Source organism: Nipponia nippon, unplaced genomic scaffold, assembly GCF_047370975.1.
Source record: "Nipponia nippon isolate SJK-2023a ecotype South Korea unplaced genomic scaffold, ASM4737097v1 scaffold_1, whole genome shotgun sequence".
NCBI classification, from domain to species: Eukaryota; Metazoa; Chordata; class Aves; order Pelecaniformes; family Threskiornithidae; genus Nipponia; species Nipponia nippon.
Genome location: NW_028262290.1, coordinates 477,840 through 493,620, shown reverse-complemented (window position 1 = coordinate 493,620; position 15,781 = coordinate 477,840). Strand labels below are relative to the sequence as shown.

Sequence of the window (15,781 nt, the reverse complement as noted above, 5' to 3'; positions counted from 1 at the left end):
TGCAAGTCCCGGTGCAGGTCCCCTCCCGACGGTGCCGGTGCGGCTTACATCACCCATTCCTGTGGGTTTGGGGCACACGGGGCCCGGCAACTCCGGGGCAGGTGCCCCACCAGCGTGAGCATGGCTGGGGGCTGTGCGGCCCCCCGTGCCAGTGCTGGGGTCCCTGCTGCCTGCCGCCTTGCCGGTAAATCTCAGCACACCCCATTGCTGCTCCGCTCCCGGTAGTGCCGTCAGCAGGGAATGGGGTGCCAGGGATGGCACCCAAGGCCGCAGCATCCCCCAGGACCCCCGTCCCCCCGCCGCTGCCAAGGGTTCCCTCCTGCACCGGGCGCTGCAGCGGTCGGAGCGTCCCCGTGCCCCGGCGCTGGGCTGGGGGGGCCGCAGCAGCCCTGGCTGGAGGGGGCTGAGCGCGGTGGTGGTGTCCGGGGCCGTGGGGCCAGGATCCCCCCGGTGTGTGGGAGCCCCCGGTTGCTTTGCTGCGGGCCCTCTCCAACCCGGGGCTCCCTGGGGGCTGCTGCACGGGGACGGGCGAGCCCTGGGCACCCCAGGCCATCCCAGAGTCCATCCTGCTCTTGGCACCGCCGCCAGCACGTGACAGTAGGAGGAAATGATCCGGCTGCCCGTGGGCCGGCTGCCGGCACCCACCCACCGCGCCATGGGACCTGGGTGCGCCCGCGGGGTGGGGAGCGCTGGATGCCGGGAGCCCTGGGTGCTGGGAGCCCTGGATGCTGGGAGCCCTGGGTGCCGGGAGCAGGGCCTCTCCCCACGGCAGCGCTCAGGCTCCCCAGCCAGCATGGCCGTGGCCATGCCGGGGTCCTGGCGGTGGTGGTCCGTGGGTGGCAAGCAGTTGCCGTGGGAGTGGCCACGGGTGGCAGCTGCCTCGTCCCCACCTGCCAGCCCCGGGGACGAGCGGCCGGGGGGGGGACGGGGGACAGGCGAAGCTATGCCAGCGCCGGGGCTGTCGCGCCATGGCCCCACCGCCTGCGGCGGGACCCCCGGGACATGGGGTCCCCCGGGGGCTGCGGGGATGTGGGGTCCCCCGGAGGCTGCAGGGTCCCGCGGGGGGTGCAGCCCCCCCGGCCCAGCCTCCCCCACCCCTGCACAAGCAGGGGAAGGAACGGAGCAAACATTGACGTTGGCAGGATGCGGCCGCTGGAGCCCTGCCTGCAGCCCTGCCTGCAGCCCTGCCTGCGGCCCTGCCTGCCTGCAGCCCGGCAATGCAGCCGGGATGCTCCGGGGCTGCGGCGGGGGTCCGCGGGGGCCACGTCCCGGGGCTGAGGGTCCCGTCCCGGGGCTGAGGGTCCCCCTCCCGGGCTGAGGGTCCCCCCCGGCCCCGGGCGGCGGCGGTGCGGTGCGGGGGGGCGGCGCCGGGGCCCGGGGCGGGACCGGCGGGGTTCCCAGGCGGGAACCGGCCGGGTGGGTCGGGGCGGGCGGAGCGGGGCCGGCCCCGTGTCCCCCCCCCCGCCCCGGGGCGACGGCGGGGCCGGGGAGGGGCCGTGAGTCAGGGCTGGGCCGAGCGGCGGGGCCCCGGCCCCACGGCCCCCACGGCCCCCCCGGCCCGGGGGTGGAGCTGCCGCCAGTCTGCCCGCTGCAGGCAGCCAGCGCCGGGCTGTGCCGGGCCATACCAGAGCGTGCCGAGCCGTGCCAGAGCGTGCCGAGCCGTGCCAGACCGTACCGAGCCGTGCCGGGCCGTACCGAGCCGTGCCGGGCCGTACCGGGCCGTACCGGGCCATAACCGAGCAGAGCGGAGGCGTGCCGTGCCGTGCCGCGCCGCGCCGTGCCCAGCCACGCCATGGTGGCCGGGATGCTGATGCCGCTGGAGCGGCTGCGCGCCATCCTGGAGCTGCTGTTCCGCGAAGGCGTGCTGGTGGCCGAGAAGGACCCCCGGCCGCGACGCGCCCACCCGCAGCTGCCCGGCGTCCCCAACGTGGAGGTGCTGCGGGCCATGGCCTCCCTGCGCTCCCGCGGCCTGGTGCGGGAGACCTTCGCCTGGCGCCACTTCTACTGGTACCTGACGGACGAGGGCATCGCCTACCTGCGCCGGTACCTGCGCCTGCCGCCCGAGATCGTCCCGCTCTCCCTGCAGCGCACCCGCCGCCCCGCCGCCCCCGTCCGTCGCCCCGTCGACGCCGCCCGCCGCCCCGCCGACGCGGCCGACGCCGGCCCTGGCAGGGCACGTCCCGCCGGCGGTGACCGGTTCTACCGCAGGAAGGAGGAGGGCGAGCGGCACGTGGAGCCCGTCGCCGTCACCGCCGCCGCCGCGGGGGGAGTGTCCCAGCCGCCCCCCGAGCCCGGCCCGGCCCCAGGTATCAACCAGCACCCACGGGTGGGGGTCCCGCGGCTGGGCAGGATGGGGGTCTGTCGGCCCTCGCCTCCCCAGCTGCTCTTGTGGGTGGGGGTGCGTGGGGGCACCTTTACCCTGCGGCCCCCTGGGGGGGCTCTGCAGCCCCCGTGAGCCCGCGGCACTGGGCCGATGCCACATCCCCCCCTCCCCAGCCCCAGTGCCCTCCCTGCCCGGCCAAGGTCAGGGGCAGGGGGCACCCGCAGCCCCCGCGCTGCCAGGGGGTGAGGGGTGCTGGGGAGGCTGGGGGATGGGCCGGTACCCCTGCCCCTGGGCTGGGCACGGGGGGGGCACGCAGAGCAGGGACCAGGGTGGAACCTGGGGAGCTGCGGTGGTCCTGGGGGGCCGCGGTGGTCCCTGGGGCCGGGTCTGCCGGGGTCTCGCTGCTGCTGGCCCCCCCGGGCTCCCTGTGGCGGGCAGGGGGCTGCGGCGTGGGGGGGGCTGTGCCGTGGGGTGGCTGTGCCGTGGGGTTGGTGCACCGTGGGGGGCTGCGCCGTGGGGGGCTGTGCTGTGGGGTGGCTGCGCCGTGGGGGGGCTGTGCCACGAGGGGCTGCGCCGTGGGGGGGCTGCGCCCCGAGGTCCCCGCTGTGCACAGGGTGGGTCCGGACGGACGGACGGATGGATGGACAGCGGCAGCTGGGGCGGGCAGGGCTGTTGGTGGGGAGGGGGCTGCCTGCGGCCGGGGGCTGCGGGGGGGGGGGGCCCCTCCCCTGCCCACCCCCCTCCTTCCCCTCCCTGTCGCGGACACGCGATCCTGACACACGATCGGCGGCAGCTGGGTCCGGCGGGGGCTGGGGGGGTTGGGGGCGTCCGTGCCCCCCCCGGGCGGGGCAGCTGCCGCCGGCGCCCCGAGGCCGCGGTGAGGGCCCCCCCCCCGCCGTGACTCAGCCCCGCAGCCCCTGGGCAGCCGCCGCGGCCGCTCCAAGTTTCCAGCACGGCGGCGCCGAGCCCGCTCCCTGCCAGCGCCGTGAGTCACCGGGCCGGCGGCGGGGGGGGCCCGGCCCACGGGCCCCGCTGCACCCGTGGGCTGCGCGGTCCTGCGTGGGCCGGCCCTGCCACAGCATCCCCCTCCCGCTCGTCGCGTCCCCTGCACCGCGCATCCCTCTGCTCGCCCCCGGCTCTGCCCCGCTCGCCCCCTCCCACAGCCCCCCCTCCCCCTCCCCCGGGACGCCGTGGCACCCCCGCCCCGCGTCCCCGCGTCCCGGGTGGGGGGGGGCCCCCCGAGCTCTGCCCCGGGGGTCGCACCCCGCGCTGGGCTCCGGGAGCGCGGGGCCGGGGGCTGCGGCGCGGGGGGGACCGGCCGTGGGGCCCCTGCCCGGGCACGCGTGGGGGGGTCCCCGTGGGGCGCGGCCGCGGAGCCCCCGCCGCTCCCGGGACGCGGCCGCGCCGCCGCTCCGGAGGATCCGGGTCCGGGTTTTCCCTCCGCTCCGGGGAGCCGCTGCGGGAAAACCAGGCCTGGATCGCAGGGCTGGCGGGACGGGGTCGCGCCGGCGGCGGGGGGCTGCGGGGGTCCCCGCGGGGCGGAGCGGGTCCCGCAGCCCCCCCAGCCCCCCAGCCCGAGCCCCGGCCCGGCGGGACGCCTTCCCCCGCCCCCGGGACCCGTTTCCAGCCGTTAGTGCCGGGGTAATTAACTCCCCGAGGTGGCGGCCGGGTTAACCCCCCCGGCGCCGGGGGGCCCGGGGGTCCCGGGGTGCCGCGGCCGCCCCGTCCCGCCCCCCGCCCGTGTCATGTTCTAACTCGGGCTCGGTGACGGGCCCCGGTTATTTATATCGGTGCCCGCTCCTTGCCCGCCCCCCCCCGCCCCCGCCGCCACCGGGGGAGCCGCTCTGCGCCTTCTCTCCGCGCTGCCCGCGCCCTGCCTGCACCCTGCCTGCACCCTGCCTGCCCATGAAGGTCGTGCCGGGTAGGTGAGACCCGCCGGGACGGGGCGGGGGGGGGGGGGGGGGATTGGCGCCGCCGGGACGGGGCGTCCCGGGATATAAAAAGCCGGGATGTGAGTGATGGGGGCGAGCGGACCGGGGGGGGGGGGGGGCACACACGGGAGGCGGGGGGGGGACACACGGGGCCGATCCTGCCGGTAGAGCGGGCGTCTCCCCGCCGCGGACCGGGAGGGGTTAAGGCGGAGCGGGAGCTGCCCCGGGGGGGCGGGCGCTGGCGCGTCCCTGCCCCGTCGAGCCGAGCCGTGCCGAGCCGTGCCGAGCCGAGCCGTGTCCCCATGGAGGACACCGGTTCCCTCTTCCCTTCGCTGGTGGCGGTGGGACACGCAGCATCCCTCGCCCTGGTCTGGTACTGGCGGCGGCGTGCCGAACCGGGGGATGCAGGTGAGTTCGGCTCGGCTCGGCTCGGCTCGGCTCGGCCCCTCGCCCCGCCCATCCCTGCTGGGGAGGGGGGGGGAAGAGGAGGAGGAGGAGGAGGAAGAGGAGGGGGGGGGGGAGGGACCGGCTGCCCCGATGGTTGGGGGTGCTTTTAGGGGGGACCCGCCTGGCGTGGGGGATGCGGAGCATCCTGGTACCCACGGTGACTCAGCGCCACCCCCCCACCCTGACACTATTAGGAGTGGGGGTCCCAGCAGCAGCCCCCCCGGCGTGGGTGCGTCGAGGGGGCTGGACGGGGGCTGTGCCCCGTCCAGCCCCCTCGACGCACCCACGCCGGGGGGGCTGCTGCCCAAGCCCCCCCCCAGCATCCCCAGCCCCCTTCCCCATCATTTTTGGGTATCCGACAGCCGAAATCTCCCTGCCGGGGGGGAGCAGCAGGTGTTTTCCCGAGGCGTGAAGGCGTCAAATATTTTTGGGGACAGGGATCCGGTGACAGGAGGGACGGTGGGGGACGGAGAGGGACACCACCGAGCGCTGGCTCGCCTGGCTGGATGCCGGCGGGAGCGTCGGTGCGGATGCCGGTGTTGGCAGGGATGCGTGTCCTTGCGGGAAAGACGGGCAGGGCTGGCTGGCGTTCGGGCAGCTGTCAATGCGGGCAGGGGATTTTGTGGGTTCGTGGAGCCCCACGCCGTTGTCTTCACCTCTGTGCTGGCGGCTGCTGCCCGTGGGCAGCGTCCCCCCCCCCAAAACTCGGGGCGAGCGATGGCGGAGGGGCAAAGCTGCCTGCTGCAGGGGTGCAGGCAGGGGCTGCCCGCGGTGCGGCACGCTTGTGCCGCAGAAGGGCTGGGCTGGCTGCAGCTGGGCCGGTTGGGACTGAGGTTGGAGCGCCGCTGTGGCCGAGTGCCGGGGATCCCCACGCAGCCCTCTTGGAGCTTGCCACCGGCCCCGCGTCCTGGGGTCCCACCAGACCCCTCGCGCCCGGAGCCAGGGTGGCCGCGGCCACGTGCATCCCTCCCACCAGGGCCACATTCGTGTCCGCTGCGACGCTGGCGGCCGTGGGGCGAGCCGCTGTGGTCCCTGCCCCCCCCAGGCGCTTTCCAGGGCGTTGGCTGCGGTTTCCGTCGATCTGTGCGCGGCATTGGGAGCTGTCACGCTGCCTGCTTCGTGCTGCCTGCTCCGTGCTGCCTGCTCCAGGACGGCCCTGGCCCCCTCCACCATGGCAGCCAAGCTCGGGAAACCGCAGCCGCACGCTCCCGCTCGCTGCGGTGAGCTGCGCCGGTGGGAGATGCTGCAGCCGCCCCGGCAGCGAGCGGCCTGGCCTGCCTGTGGCGCTGCCTGCAGCCAGCCTGGCTGCCAGATAAGGCGGGCAGGGCACCTTGACGGGAGCCCCAGGCTGCTCCCCGCTGGGGGGGCCACTGTCCCTGGCGCCTGCCCAGGGCTGTCCGAAGGGCACCCCCAAGGTCACACCTGCCCCGGCCCATCATCCGTGCCGTGCTGTGCCGCACCGTGCCACGCCGTGCCATGATCCCCCGGAGTCCCAGGGGGCTCCGGCTGCCCTGCCCGTGCTCAGCCCTGCCCGGTTCTGCGCCTCCCCGGTCCCTCCCGGGCTCGGAGGGGTTTTCCGCCCGTGGTCCCCGTGCCGCGGCGTGGCGGTGCGGTGGGCGGCCGGCGGCCAGGGATGTGGGGCAGTGAGAGAGGTTTATTTTTGAGCATCGCTCCTGGAATACGTGGGGGGCGAGGGGGCTGCCTCGGTGCCCGTGCGGGGCTGCCCGGCACTGCGCCCGGCTGCTCTCGGTTGCAGTTTCAGCACAGTGTCGGGCGGGCGTTTACCCTGGGCACCGTGGCCCAGCTGGTGCTCGTGTCCGGTTTCTCCATCCTCATCCCTGGCCAGGCCTGCAGCTGCACCTGGCCGAGGGGGGGGTCCATCCCCGTCCTGCAGCCCGGGGTCCCCGGGGGGGTGCTCCGGGAGAGCATGGGGTGCTGCCGCGGGCGCGGTGCCCCCGCTCCCCGTGCCCCAAGCAGGGACGCCCGTCCCCAGGCGAGGCCAGACCCCCCCGGCGCGGTCCCCCCGGTGCTGTGAGGCCAGGATGGAGCAGAGACCCTGAACGGTGCTGGGTTCGGGGCTGCAGAGAGGTTGCGAGGGGAGATCTGGGGTGCATGGCACGGCGGCCACAGCAGAGCGTGGTGGGTTGGTGGTGGCAGAGCCGGCCGGTTTCGGTGGCAGCAGCGTGAGCTGTTTCGGCAGCAGGATGCCGGCTGTTTGTTTGGGCCCCGCTCTGGTTTCCAGGGCTGCCAGAATCTGGCCAGAGACGTGGCGGCGGCAGCGGTGGGCGGGGGAGGCCCCCAGAGGTTTGGGAACCCCCCCGTCCTCCCCCCCCCATCCGCTCCACTCAGCTTTTCCACCGCGCTGGTGGTTCCGGCTGTGCCAGGCCGAGGGCCGGGGGGGGGTCGGATGCTGCCGCCGGCTGCAGCCTGGCCGGTGACTCACCGGCTTCGCGGGAAACAGCCGGGCTGTGGCTTGGGGCCGTGGCTGGCAGCAGCCGGGCCCCCCGGCACGGCCCCATGCCGGCATGGCACAGCTCTTCCCGGCACTGCCCCACGCCCTCCATGTTCTGCCTGCGTTTGAGGGGCTCCCCCTCGGGCCAGGCTGCCTGGCGGCTGGGGGCCAGCCATGGCAAATGTGGCTTGGCCGTGGCAAGCGTGGTGGGAGCGGCATGCACATCCCAAGGGAAACGTGTCCGGGTTCCAGGCAGTGTTTCCTGCTCGCCGGGCGCTAATCGCCCCGTCCCAGCCCTCCCCGTTCCCCCCCAGCTCCTTATCTCCGCGGCACAGATGGGACGCTGCGCCGTGGGGCAGAGCCATGGGATGGCACCATGCCGTGCCGTGCCCAGCCCCCACGCCCGGGCGCTCGCGGCTGGCCTGGCGTGTCCTGTCTGGGTTGTGCCACCGCTGGGTTTTGACACGAGACGCCCCCCGCACCCCGGGGGGCGCAGGCTGGTGGGGATGTGCCGACCTCCGGTACCTCCCCGGCACCCAGGGTGCTGCCAGGGGCTGTGGCAGACCCTGAACCGCCCGGGCTTCTCCTTGCCCGGGGGTCCCATGCCATGCCCGTGCCCATGCCCATGCCCGTGCCCCATGGTCCATGCCCGTGCCCCGTGCCCGTGCCCCGTGCCCATGCCCACGCCCACGCCTGTGCCCATGCCTGTGTCCTGAGCCCCCGCTCTGCTCCTGCTTGGCCTGGCTGGCAGCCACGCTCTGCCCACGCCGCTCCGGCACAGAGGGGGTTCCAGCAGAGCGCCCCGGGCGTGGGCTCCATCCCTGGCCGGGAGCGGGGCCGGGAGCGGGGCTGGGAGCAGGAAGAGCTGGGCCTGGCAGAGGCCGTGGGCTGTCTGAGTCACCGGCCGCAGCACGGCTCCCCTCCAGATGCGGCCAAACGCCGAGCGGAGCGGTGGGAGCCGGAGCCAGGGCCCTGCCGGGACGGAGCCATGCTGTTCGAGCTCTGCTGCTGCTGCTGCTGCTGCTGCGGGCGAGGAGGCAGGTGTCCCACGCGTGCTGGGGCCCTGGCGTGGGGTGCCCCTGCGGTGGCATCCCCGGGACCCCCATCCCCATGGGAGGCTCTTTCCCGGCACGGCTCTGCTTGCCCATGGTGCTCGCCCTGTGTGTGCCGGGGGGCTGCAGCCAGACACCCCGGACGGCACCAGGGCCGGGGAGCTGTCGGATGCGGCACGGGGTGCCAGCTGCTGCGCCAGTGCCGGTGCAGGGAGTCCCGACAGCTCCCGGGGGGGGGGGGGGGGTCAGTGCCGCGGGGACCCGCTGGAGAAATGCGCTGCGGGCTCCCCTCTGCACGGGGACCCTGTGGGACCCCCCCGCCATGACTGCCCCGCTCCCCGCCGCGGCCTCGCCGGGTCTGCAGCACCCACGGGCCTGAGGCGAGGGGGGTGACGCCGGGCAGGGATGGGTGCTGGGGCAGGCAGCCGGGGCAGAGCCTGCTCCCCTCCCGCCCCGGGAGCTCTGTGTGCGGGGAGGGCGTCGGGGCACGGGTGCTGGAGATGTTGGGGAGCCCCACGACTGCAGTGACGGGGGGGCTCCTGTGGGCTGCACGAGGCTCGGGAAGGCGCGGGGGCAGCTGCCCTCGGCTCACAGGAGCAGGGTGCTGGGGGGCCCAGCGCTGTCTGCAGCAGCAGGAGGGAGGGGGCTGGAGCCCCTGCCTTGCCCGGGCAGAGGGGTGCATGGGGGGGCAGGGGTGTGGGGGGCAGGGGTGCAGCTGGGAGCAGGGACGGGGGGGCCTGGGGGGTGGGTGCAGCGGGGGGAAAGGCGCTGGGTGCAGGGGAGGGGGTGCAGAGGGGAGGGGGTGCCTGGGTGATGGGGAAGGGGTGCAGAGTGGGGGGCAGGAGAAGGGGTGCAGGGGTGCAGGGGAAGGGGTGCAGGGGTGCAGAGGCGCAGGGGAAGGGGTGCAGAGGGAAGGGGCTGCAGAGGTGCAGGGGAAGGGTTGCAGGGGTGCAGGGGTGCAGGGGAAGGAGGGCCGGGCGCTGGCTGTGTGGGGCGCAGGGTCCCCAGCGCCGGGGTCCCCGGAGCGACAGGAGAGGGGGCCCCGCCGCAGGGGGTGCGGGGTCCGGGGGTCCCGGGGGTGCCGGGGTGCGGGGGCAGACGCGTCCGCGGCGGCCGGCGGGGCGGGGGCCGCCCGGGGGCGGGACGGGGCGGCGGCGGCGGCGGGGGCGGATCCGGCTCGGGCCCCGTTTCCCGTCCCGTCCCGTCCCGTCCCGTCGGTGCCGCCGGGCGCGGAGCGAGCATGGCGGGCAGCCCCGCCGGGGCCTGGCTGAGCGGCGGCTCCGAGCCCGAGCGGCGGCGGTACCTGAGCGCCCGGCTCTGCTGCGCCGGTGCGTGGGGAGCGGCACCGGGAGCGGGGCGGCACCGCGGCGGGGGGGGAGCCGGGAGCGGGGCGGCACCGCGGCGGGGGGGGGAGCCGGGAGCGGGGGCGCTGCGCCGGGGGGGCCCGGGCCGGGAGTCGCTGCCGGGGGGTGGGGGGGAACCGGGGCCGCTGCGGGACAGGGGGACCCCGGGGACGGGGGGGAGCCCCGGGACGGGGACGGGGGGGACGGGGGGGGCGGCGGGGAGGGGCGGGGCCTGACCTGAGAGCCCCGCCCCCGGCAGCCGGGCTGAGCTGAGCTGAGCCGAGCCTGGCTGAGCCGAGCTGAACCTAGCTGAGCCGAGCCGAGCCAAGCTGAGCCTAGCTGAGCCAAGCCCAGCTGAGCCGAGTTGAGCTGAGCCGAGCTGAGCCGAGCTGAGCCAAGCCCAGCTGAGCTGAGTTGAGCCCAGCTGAGCTGAGCTGAGCTTAAGCCAGAGCTGGGGGGTCGGGGCCATGTGTGTCCGTGCGCTGCGAGGGGGGCTGTGTGCGTGCAGGCGCGTGTGCCAGCACGCCTGCGCCGGTGCACGCCCGCCTGCGCCCCTGTGTGCGTCCCCCACGCGTGTGCCTGTCCACGTGTGCCGGGGCCTGCGCGTTGTGCACATGTGCTTGTGCCCCTGCACGCGTGTGGGCGCACCCCGTCTGTGTGCCCGTCCGTGTGCATGCCGGTGGCCATGTGTGTGCCAGGGGTGTGCCGGCCCGCGGGTACGTGCACGTGTGTGCGGGGGGGTGTGTGTGTGCCAGCACGCCTCTGCGTGTGTCTGTGCACGCGTGGCTGCCCGTGCCCCCTCCGCACACCGAGGGGGGGGGTCCTGCGCCTCGCTGGGCTGCGGTGACCCCTGGCACGCTGGCGGACCCCTGCGCAGACACCCCAGCCCCCATTGGCGCCCCGCTGCGGTGCCCGTGGCCGGGCTGACCCTGCCAGCGCTGTCCTGCCGGCGTGAGGCCGCCCCACCTGTGTCACCGCAAGGTGACCCCGGCGGTGGCACCGAGACCCCGGTGCCGGGTGTTCGCGGCCCTCGGCGCCCTGCCAGCATCCCTGCGCGCGGCCGCGGCTTCCCCGTCGGGAGGGAGGCTCCCGGTGGGACCGGCTCGGGGTCCTCCCCACCCCCGGGTGCAGCCGGGTTCCTCCCGGGCTGCCGGCGGGAAGCGCCCACGGCATTTCGCGGCGCTTTCGTTGCCTCCATGCTCCAGACCTCGTCTTCCCGGTCGGGGCGCGTCGCGTCAGCTCAGCGGGGCGCGGAGCTCCTTCCCGCCAGCTGCCTGTGCCAAGCGCACAGGCCGCAGCGGGTGCAGGGCCGCGGGGCTGGCAGGGGCCTCCCGCCCTCGGCCGTGCCGGTAATCCCCCTGCGGCGTTGGGTGCTGGCAGCCGTCTGGTGGCAGCGCCCGTTTCCTGCCTGCAGGCAGCTGGTGCAGGCAGGGGAGCTGCCCGTCGGGGTGCACGGGGGGAGCCTGGTGCTGGTGCAGGGGCAGGGGGGTCTGGGTGCAGTAGGGAGCAGGGGCAGGGGGGCCTGGGTGCAGTGGGGAGAGAGGCGCTGGGTGCTGAGGGGCATGGGTGCGGTGGGGGAGAGGGTGCCAGGGTGCAGAGGGGAAGAAGCTGGACGGCGTGTGCCGGTGCTCGGTGGGGTCCCTGGGTGCTCCCCGTTGCCCACAGAGGCTGGTGCCGACCCTGCGGCGCTGGCGAGCTCCGGGGGCTGGAGGTTTGGGGGGGCAGCCTGCGGTCCTGCCGCTGGGATGGGCGCCGAGGGCAGCCGGCCCCAGTGGGTGCCGCAGCCCTTGCCTGCTCCCGGCCGGCGGGGAGATGCCGTGGGAGGGAGCCGGGCCAGCCCGGCTGGGTGCCGGCACCCGCGGGGCCTCGGAGCCGAAGGCTGAGGCAGCTCCTGCCCGTCCGGCCTGGCCGGGCTGGCAGCTGCCTGCGCCGGGAGCCCTGCCTGTCCCAGGGGCTGCGCCCGGGCTTCCGCCTGCTCAGATCTTCAAAGCGCCCGCGCCGCCGCGTCCCCTCCCACGCTGCCCGCCGGCCTGCCTGTGGGCCCCCGGTGCCTCCTGCCAGCGGTGGCGGGGAGAGGAGCCCGTGTCCCTGCGCCGAGCACGGTGGCTGTCCCCAGGACGCCGACCGGGATCCGGCAACTGCGGCGGCTCGGCTCTGCCAGGAGCTGAGGCAGCGCCAGGGACACCAGTGGGGCCTGTGCAAGGCTGCGGGGCTGTCACCGGCTGGGGGCCGTGGGTGCCGGGGCTGTGGGGTGGTGGCCGCTGGTGGCCGCTGCCTGACCGAGCATGGGCTGGGGGGGTCCACCCCGGTGCCTCACCCTGGGAAGCGCTGGCCGTGCCGGGGTGTGCCGGAGCTGGCGATGCCTCCTGCCTCCTGTCCGGCCCTCGCCGGCAGCCTGCGCTGCTCGGGTCTTGCCGCTCTGCCGCCGTGCAGTGCCTGGGCTGCCGGTGTCGCGCTGGAGGGGGCCATGGCGAGAACGATGCCGGCGGCTGCCGCGGTGCCCATGGGGCCACAGCCCTGTAGGTTCACCACTGCAGCAGGGAGAGCTCTTGGCCGCGCCGTCCGGATCCCTCTGGAGCCAGCACTGGTGTGGCATGTCCGTCTGTGCAGATGGAAGTGGAGCAGCTCAGCCGGCAGGGTGTGAGCGCGGTGCCAGCCCTGGCCCCGCCGTGCCAGCGCCCAGGCGCAGGTGGAGGAGCGCAAGGGAGTGAGAGGCGCTGCCAGCTTGGCACGGTGCCGCCCGGCGTCGCCGCCCCGGGAGCGCCGTCGCCCCGGCCCCTCTCCTGCCCCGCGTCGCCCCATCGGCGACGCCATCGCCCCTTGTCCCGCTGCCGGTGCCCATGTGCCAGCCGCGGTGCGGTGAGCTGTAGCTCCGGCACGTCCCTGCCGTCTGACGTGCGTGGGCGTCAGCGGGGCTCCCGCTGCCACAGCTCCGCGTGCCAGATGTGCTCTGCGCCAGATGTGCTCTCGGCAGAACATGTGCGTGTGGAGCCCCTGGCTGCCTGCATTCCTCGGCGGCTGCCCTGGCCCTGCCCCAGCGGGCAGCGGGCCGGCAGAGCGGCGCTGCCTGTGCCGGGCTGCCTCCTTCCCGGCAGCGGGCAGCCTCTGCCCGCAGCCCGGCCCCTGCCAGGCCTGCCTGTCCGCAGCCCCCCCTGCCCCGCGCTGCCCTCCAGCTGCTCGGGGGGATCCCGGACCCGGGGCTGTGCTCCTGGTGCTGCATGGCTGCCTCTGCCAGCGCCGTCCCCGGCAAAGGGATGCGAGGGTGAGGAGAGGTCTCTTGCAAACCCAGGAGGGGCTGTGGCATCAGACCCCCCTGTCCGGAGCAGGACCCCCTCTGCCCTGGGCTCACCGCGCACCCCAAACCCTGCCGACCCCTGTGCCACCCGCCTCTGCAGCCCCATGCCCCAGCTCCCACAGCCCAGCCGCTCGCTGCCAGCGTGGCCGAGGCCAGGCAGGGCTGAGCCCCCCGCAGTCCCTGCTGCCTGCGGAGGTGGGTGCCGGCGGGCGCTCCCCACGGCGCCGCTCGCCGCGTCGGGCAGGGCGCGCCAATCGGGCCGTGAGTCATGGCGGGACGATGCGCCGGCCCCCGCGTCCCTTGGACTCCATGCAAGGGTCAGGCTTCGCCTGCCGGCGTCGGCACTGGCACTGTGTGTGCAGAGCGAGGGCACTGGCCTCTGTGCCGGGCTGGGCCTGGCTGGCGGCGCTCGGGGTGCCTGTGGCTGCACTTTCCCCTGCTGCCTGCGCCCCTGTGATGAATGACGTGGGTGCCACGGGTGCCACAGGCAGGGCTGCTGGCCCTGTGCCACCCCGGGGTCCCCACGCCATCCCAAAGTCTCCGTGCCACCCTGGGGTCCCCGTGCCACCCCGAGGTCCCTGAGCGGTGGGGTGCGGACGGCAGGGGGCAGAGCGGCCGTGGGCTCCCGCCCCAGCTGGCGGTGTCACCGGGCGGTGTGACGCGCACCGGGAGATGCTCTGTGGTGCGTCCCTGGGGAGGGGGACTCCTCCTGGCATCCCACGCCAGTGCTGCCCGTGCCCCCGTCCCATGCGAGCACCCCGTGGGTGCCCGTGGGGTGCAGGGGTGGGGGTCTCGGCGCTGGGGGCTCGGCCACGCCCGGGGCGTGGGGTGCTCTCCCGGGGTGCTCGGCCAGGAGCAGGCCCGCTGGTGGGAGGCGTGGGTCCGGCCGTGCCAGAGGCGGCACAGGAGCGCCTGGAATGCATCGCTGGCAGCGCCGGCTGGGGCGGAGGAGCCTGGCCTGGCTCCCCAAGGCAGCGTGGGTGTGGGGACGGCACCTCCCAGCCTGGGGGGTCCGCGGGTCTCAGCCCCCAGCCTGGGGGTCCTGCAGCTGCGGGGATCGGGAGCCCGAACCCTGTGGGAGGGGCACTGGGGCTTTGAGCCCCCCCGTGTGTGGGACCTGGGACCAGGGCTTGCGAACCCGGGGGTCCTGAGCCCCCAGGTTGTGGGGACAGGGGGTCCTACGGCTCCGGGGTGTGGGGCTGGGGGGTCCTGAGGACCCTGGACTCAGGAACCGAGTGGTACCAGGACCCCTGGGGACAGGGCCTGGGGGCTCTTGGAGGTCCCAGCTGGGCACTCGGGGACTGGGGGGCTGCGGTCCCTGAGCATGGGGATGGGGGTGTCCCGAGAACCCTGAGCACTGGGATGGGGTGTCCTGAGCTTGTGAACCCGAGGGTCCTCAGCCTCCTGGGCTTGGAAACCTGGGGGTCCTGGGGCCCCGGGGTGTCGGGACCAGGGGTCCTGCAGCTCTGGGGCGTGGGGCTGGGGGTCTCAAACCCCCAGGGCTTGGAAACCTGGGGGTCCTGAGGCCCCGGGGTGTAGGGACCAGGGGTCCTGCAGCCCCAGAGCATGGGGCTGGGGGTCCCAAAGCTGCCGGGTTTGCAGAGCTGGGGGTCCCGAGGCCCCAGGGCATGGGGCTGGGGGTGCCGGCTCCCCCGGGTGCGCTGCAGGGTCCCCCGGGCGGGTGTGTGGGGTCCCTGCCCCATCCCCGTCGCCCCGGGCGGCTCCCGGGGAGGGAAGGGTTAAGCAGAGCCGTGGGCTCGGAGAGGTTTCCTGTGGGCAGGATCCGTGCCCGGGTGTGGGGAGGGAGGGGAACCCCAGTCTCCTCCCTGGGGCCGACCCACACCTCGGCGGGAGGAGGCTTCGGCAGGGACCAGGCTGGCAGCGCTGGCAGAGCGGGAGGCGAGCCGAGCTGTGTCGGTGCTCAGCCTCAGCACGGGCAGCGGCGGCCACCATGTCCCGGCAGCGGCTGCACAGCCAAGAGGAGGGTCTGTCTCTGGCGCAGAGGACGGGCTCGGAGGACAACCTCTACCTGGCCGTGCTGAGGGCCTCCGAGGGCAAGAAAGGTAGCGGGATCCTGCGGCAGTGGGGACGGCGTGGGGCGCGGCGGCTGCCCTCCGTGGGGCTGCCCCACCGTTGCATTGGTGTGGGCCCCGTCCTGCAGCATGGGGGGCTGGTCCCCGCACCCCACACCAGGGCAGACCCCCGCGCTGGGGCGGTGTCCCCGGGTGGGCTATGGGGCAGAACCCCGCGCTGGGGCAGTGTCCCCGGGCAGGCTATGGGGCAGACCCCCCGCACTGGGGCGGTGTCCCCGGGCAGGCTATGGGGCAGACCCCCGCACTGGGGCGGTGTCCCCGGGCGGGCTATAGGGCAGACCCCCCGCACTGGGGCGGTGCCCCCGGGCGGGCTATAGGGCAGACCCCCCGCACTGGGGCGGTGTCCCCGGGCGGGCTATAGGGCAGACCCCCCGCACTGGGGCGGTGTCCCCGGGCGGGCTATAGGGCAGACCCCCCGCACTGGGGCGGTGTCCCCGGGCGGGCTATAGGGCAGACCCCCACGCTGGGGCGGTGCCCCCGGGCGGGCTATAGGGCAGACCCCCACGCTGGGGCGGTGTCCCCGGGCGGGCTATGGGGCAGACCCCCACGCTGGGGCGGTGTCCCCGGGCGGGCTATGGGGCAGCACCGTGGGGCTGGAGCTGGTCACTGGGGCCAGGCCCAAGAGCCCCCCACAGCTGGGCAGTGGGGGCGCGGGGTCCCCGTGTCCCACGCTGGTGCCTGTCCCCATCCATGCCGTCTCAGTGCTGGGCGCTGGCGCTGCCTGCCTGCCCTGCCCGTGGCGGGCGCGAGCACTTCCTCCCACGCCCTGCCCGTCCTGCCTGCGGCGCGGCCACGGCCCCCTCGCTCTGCCTGCGGCGACGTGGGCGCTGCCGGCCGGGGCTCAC

The 15,781-nt window shown here is 75.7% G+C and overlaps 1 protein-coding gene across 19 annotated transcripts in view; it reads left to right on the top strand.

Moving 5' to 3' along the window:
- Positions 1–1,770: 1,770 nt before the first annotated feature.
- Positions 1,771–15,781, top strand: part of PLEC (plectin) — a 46,534-nt gene continuing 32,523 nt past the window's right edge. For 4 of the 19 annotated variants that reach the window (XM_087777066.1, XM_087776522.1, XM_087776832.1 and 1 more), the window contains exon 1: positions 4,504–4,662. In XM_087777066.1, coding sequence (XP_087633192.1) covers positions 4,557–4,662 — 106 coding nt within the window. In that variant the 5' untranslated portion in view covers positions 4,504–4,556. Of the gene's footprint in view, positions 2,307–4,169; positions 4,245–4,503; positions 4,663–7,745; positions 8,191–9,374; positions 9,534–14,700; positions 14,907–15,781 lie in introns of those variants that run through there. The other 15 variants (XM_087777137.1, XM_087776681.1, XM_087776607.1 and 12 more) reach the window with 9 other exon arrangements.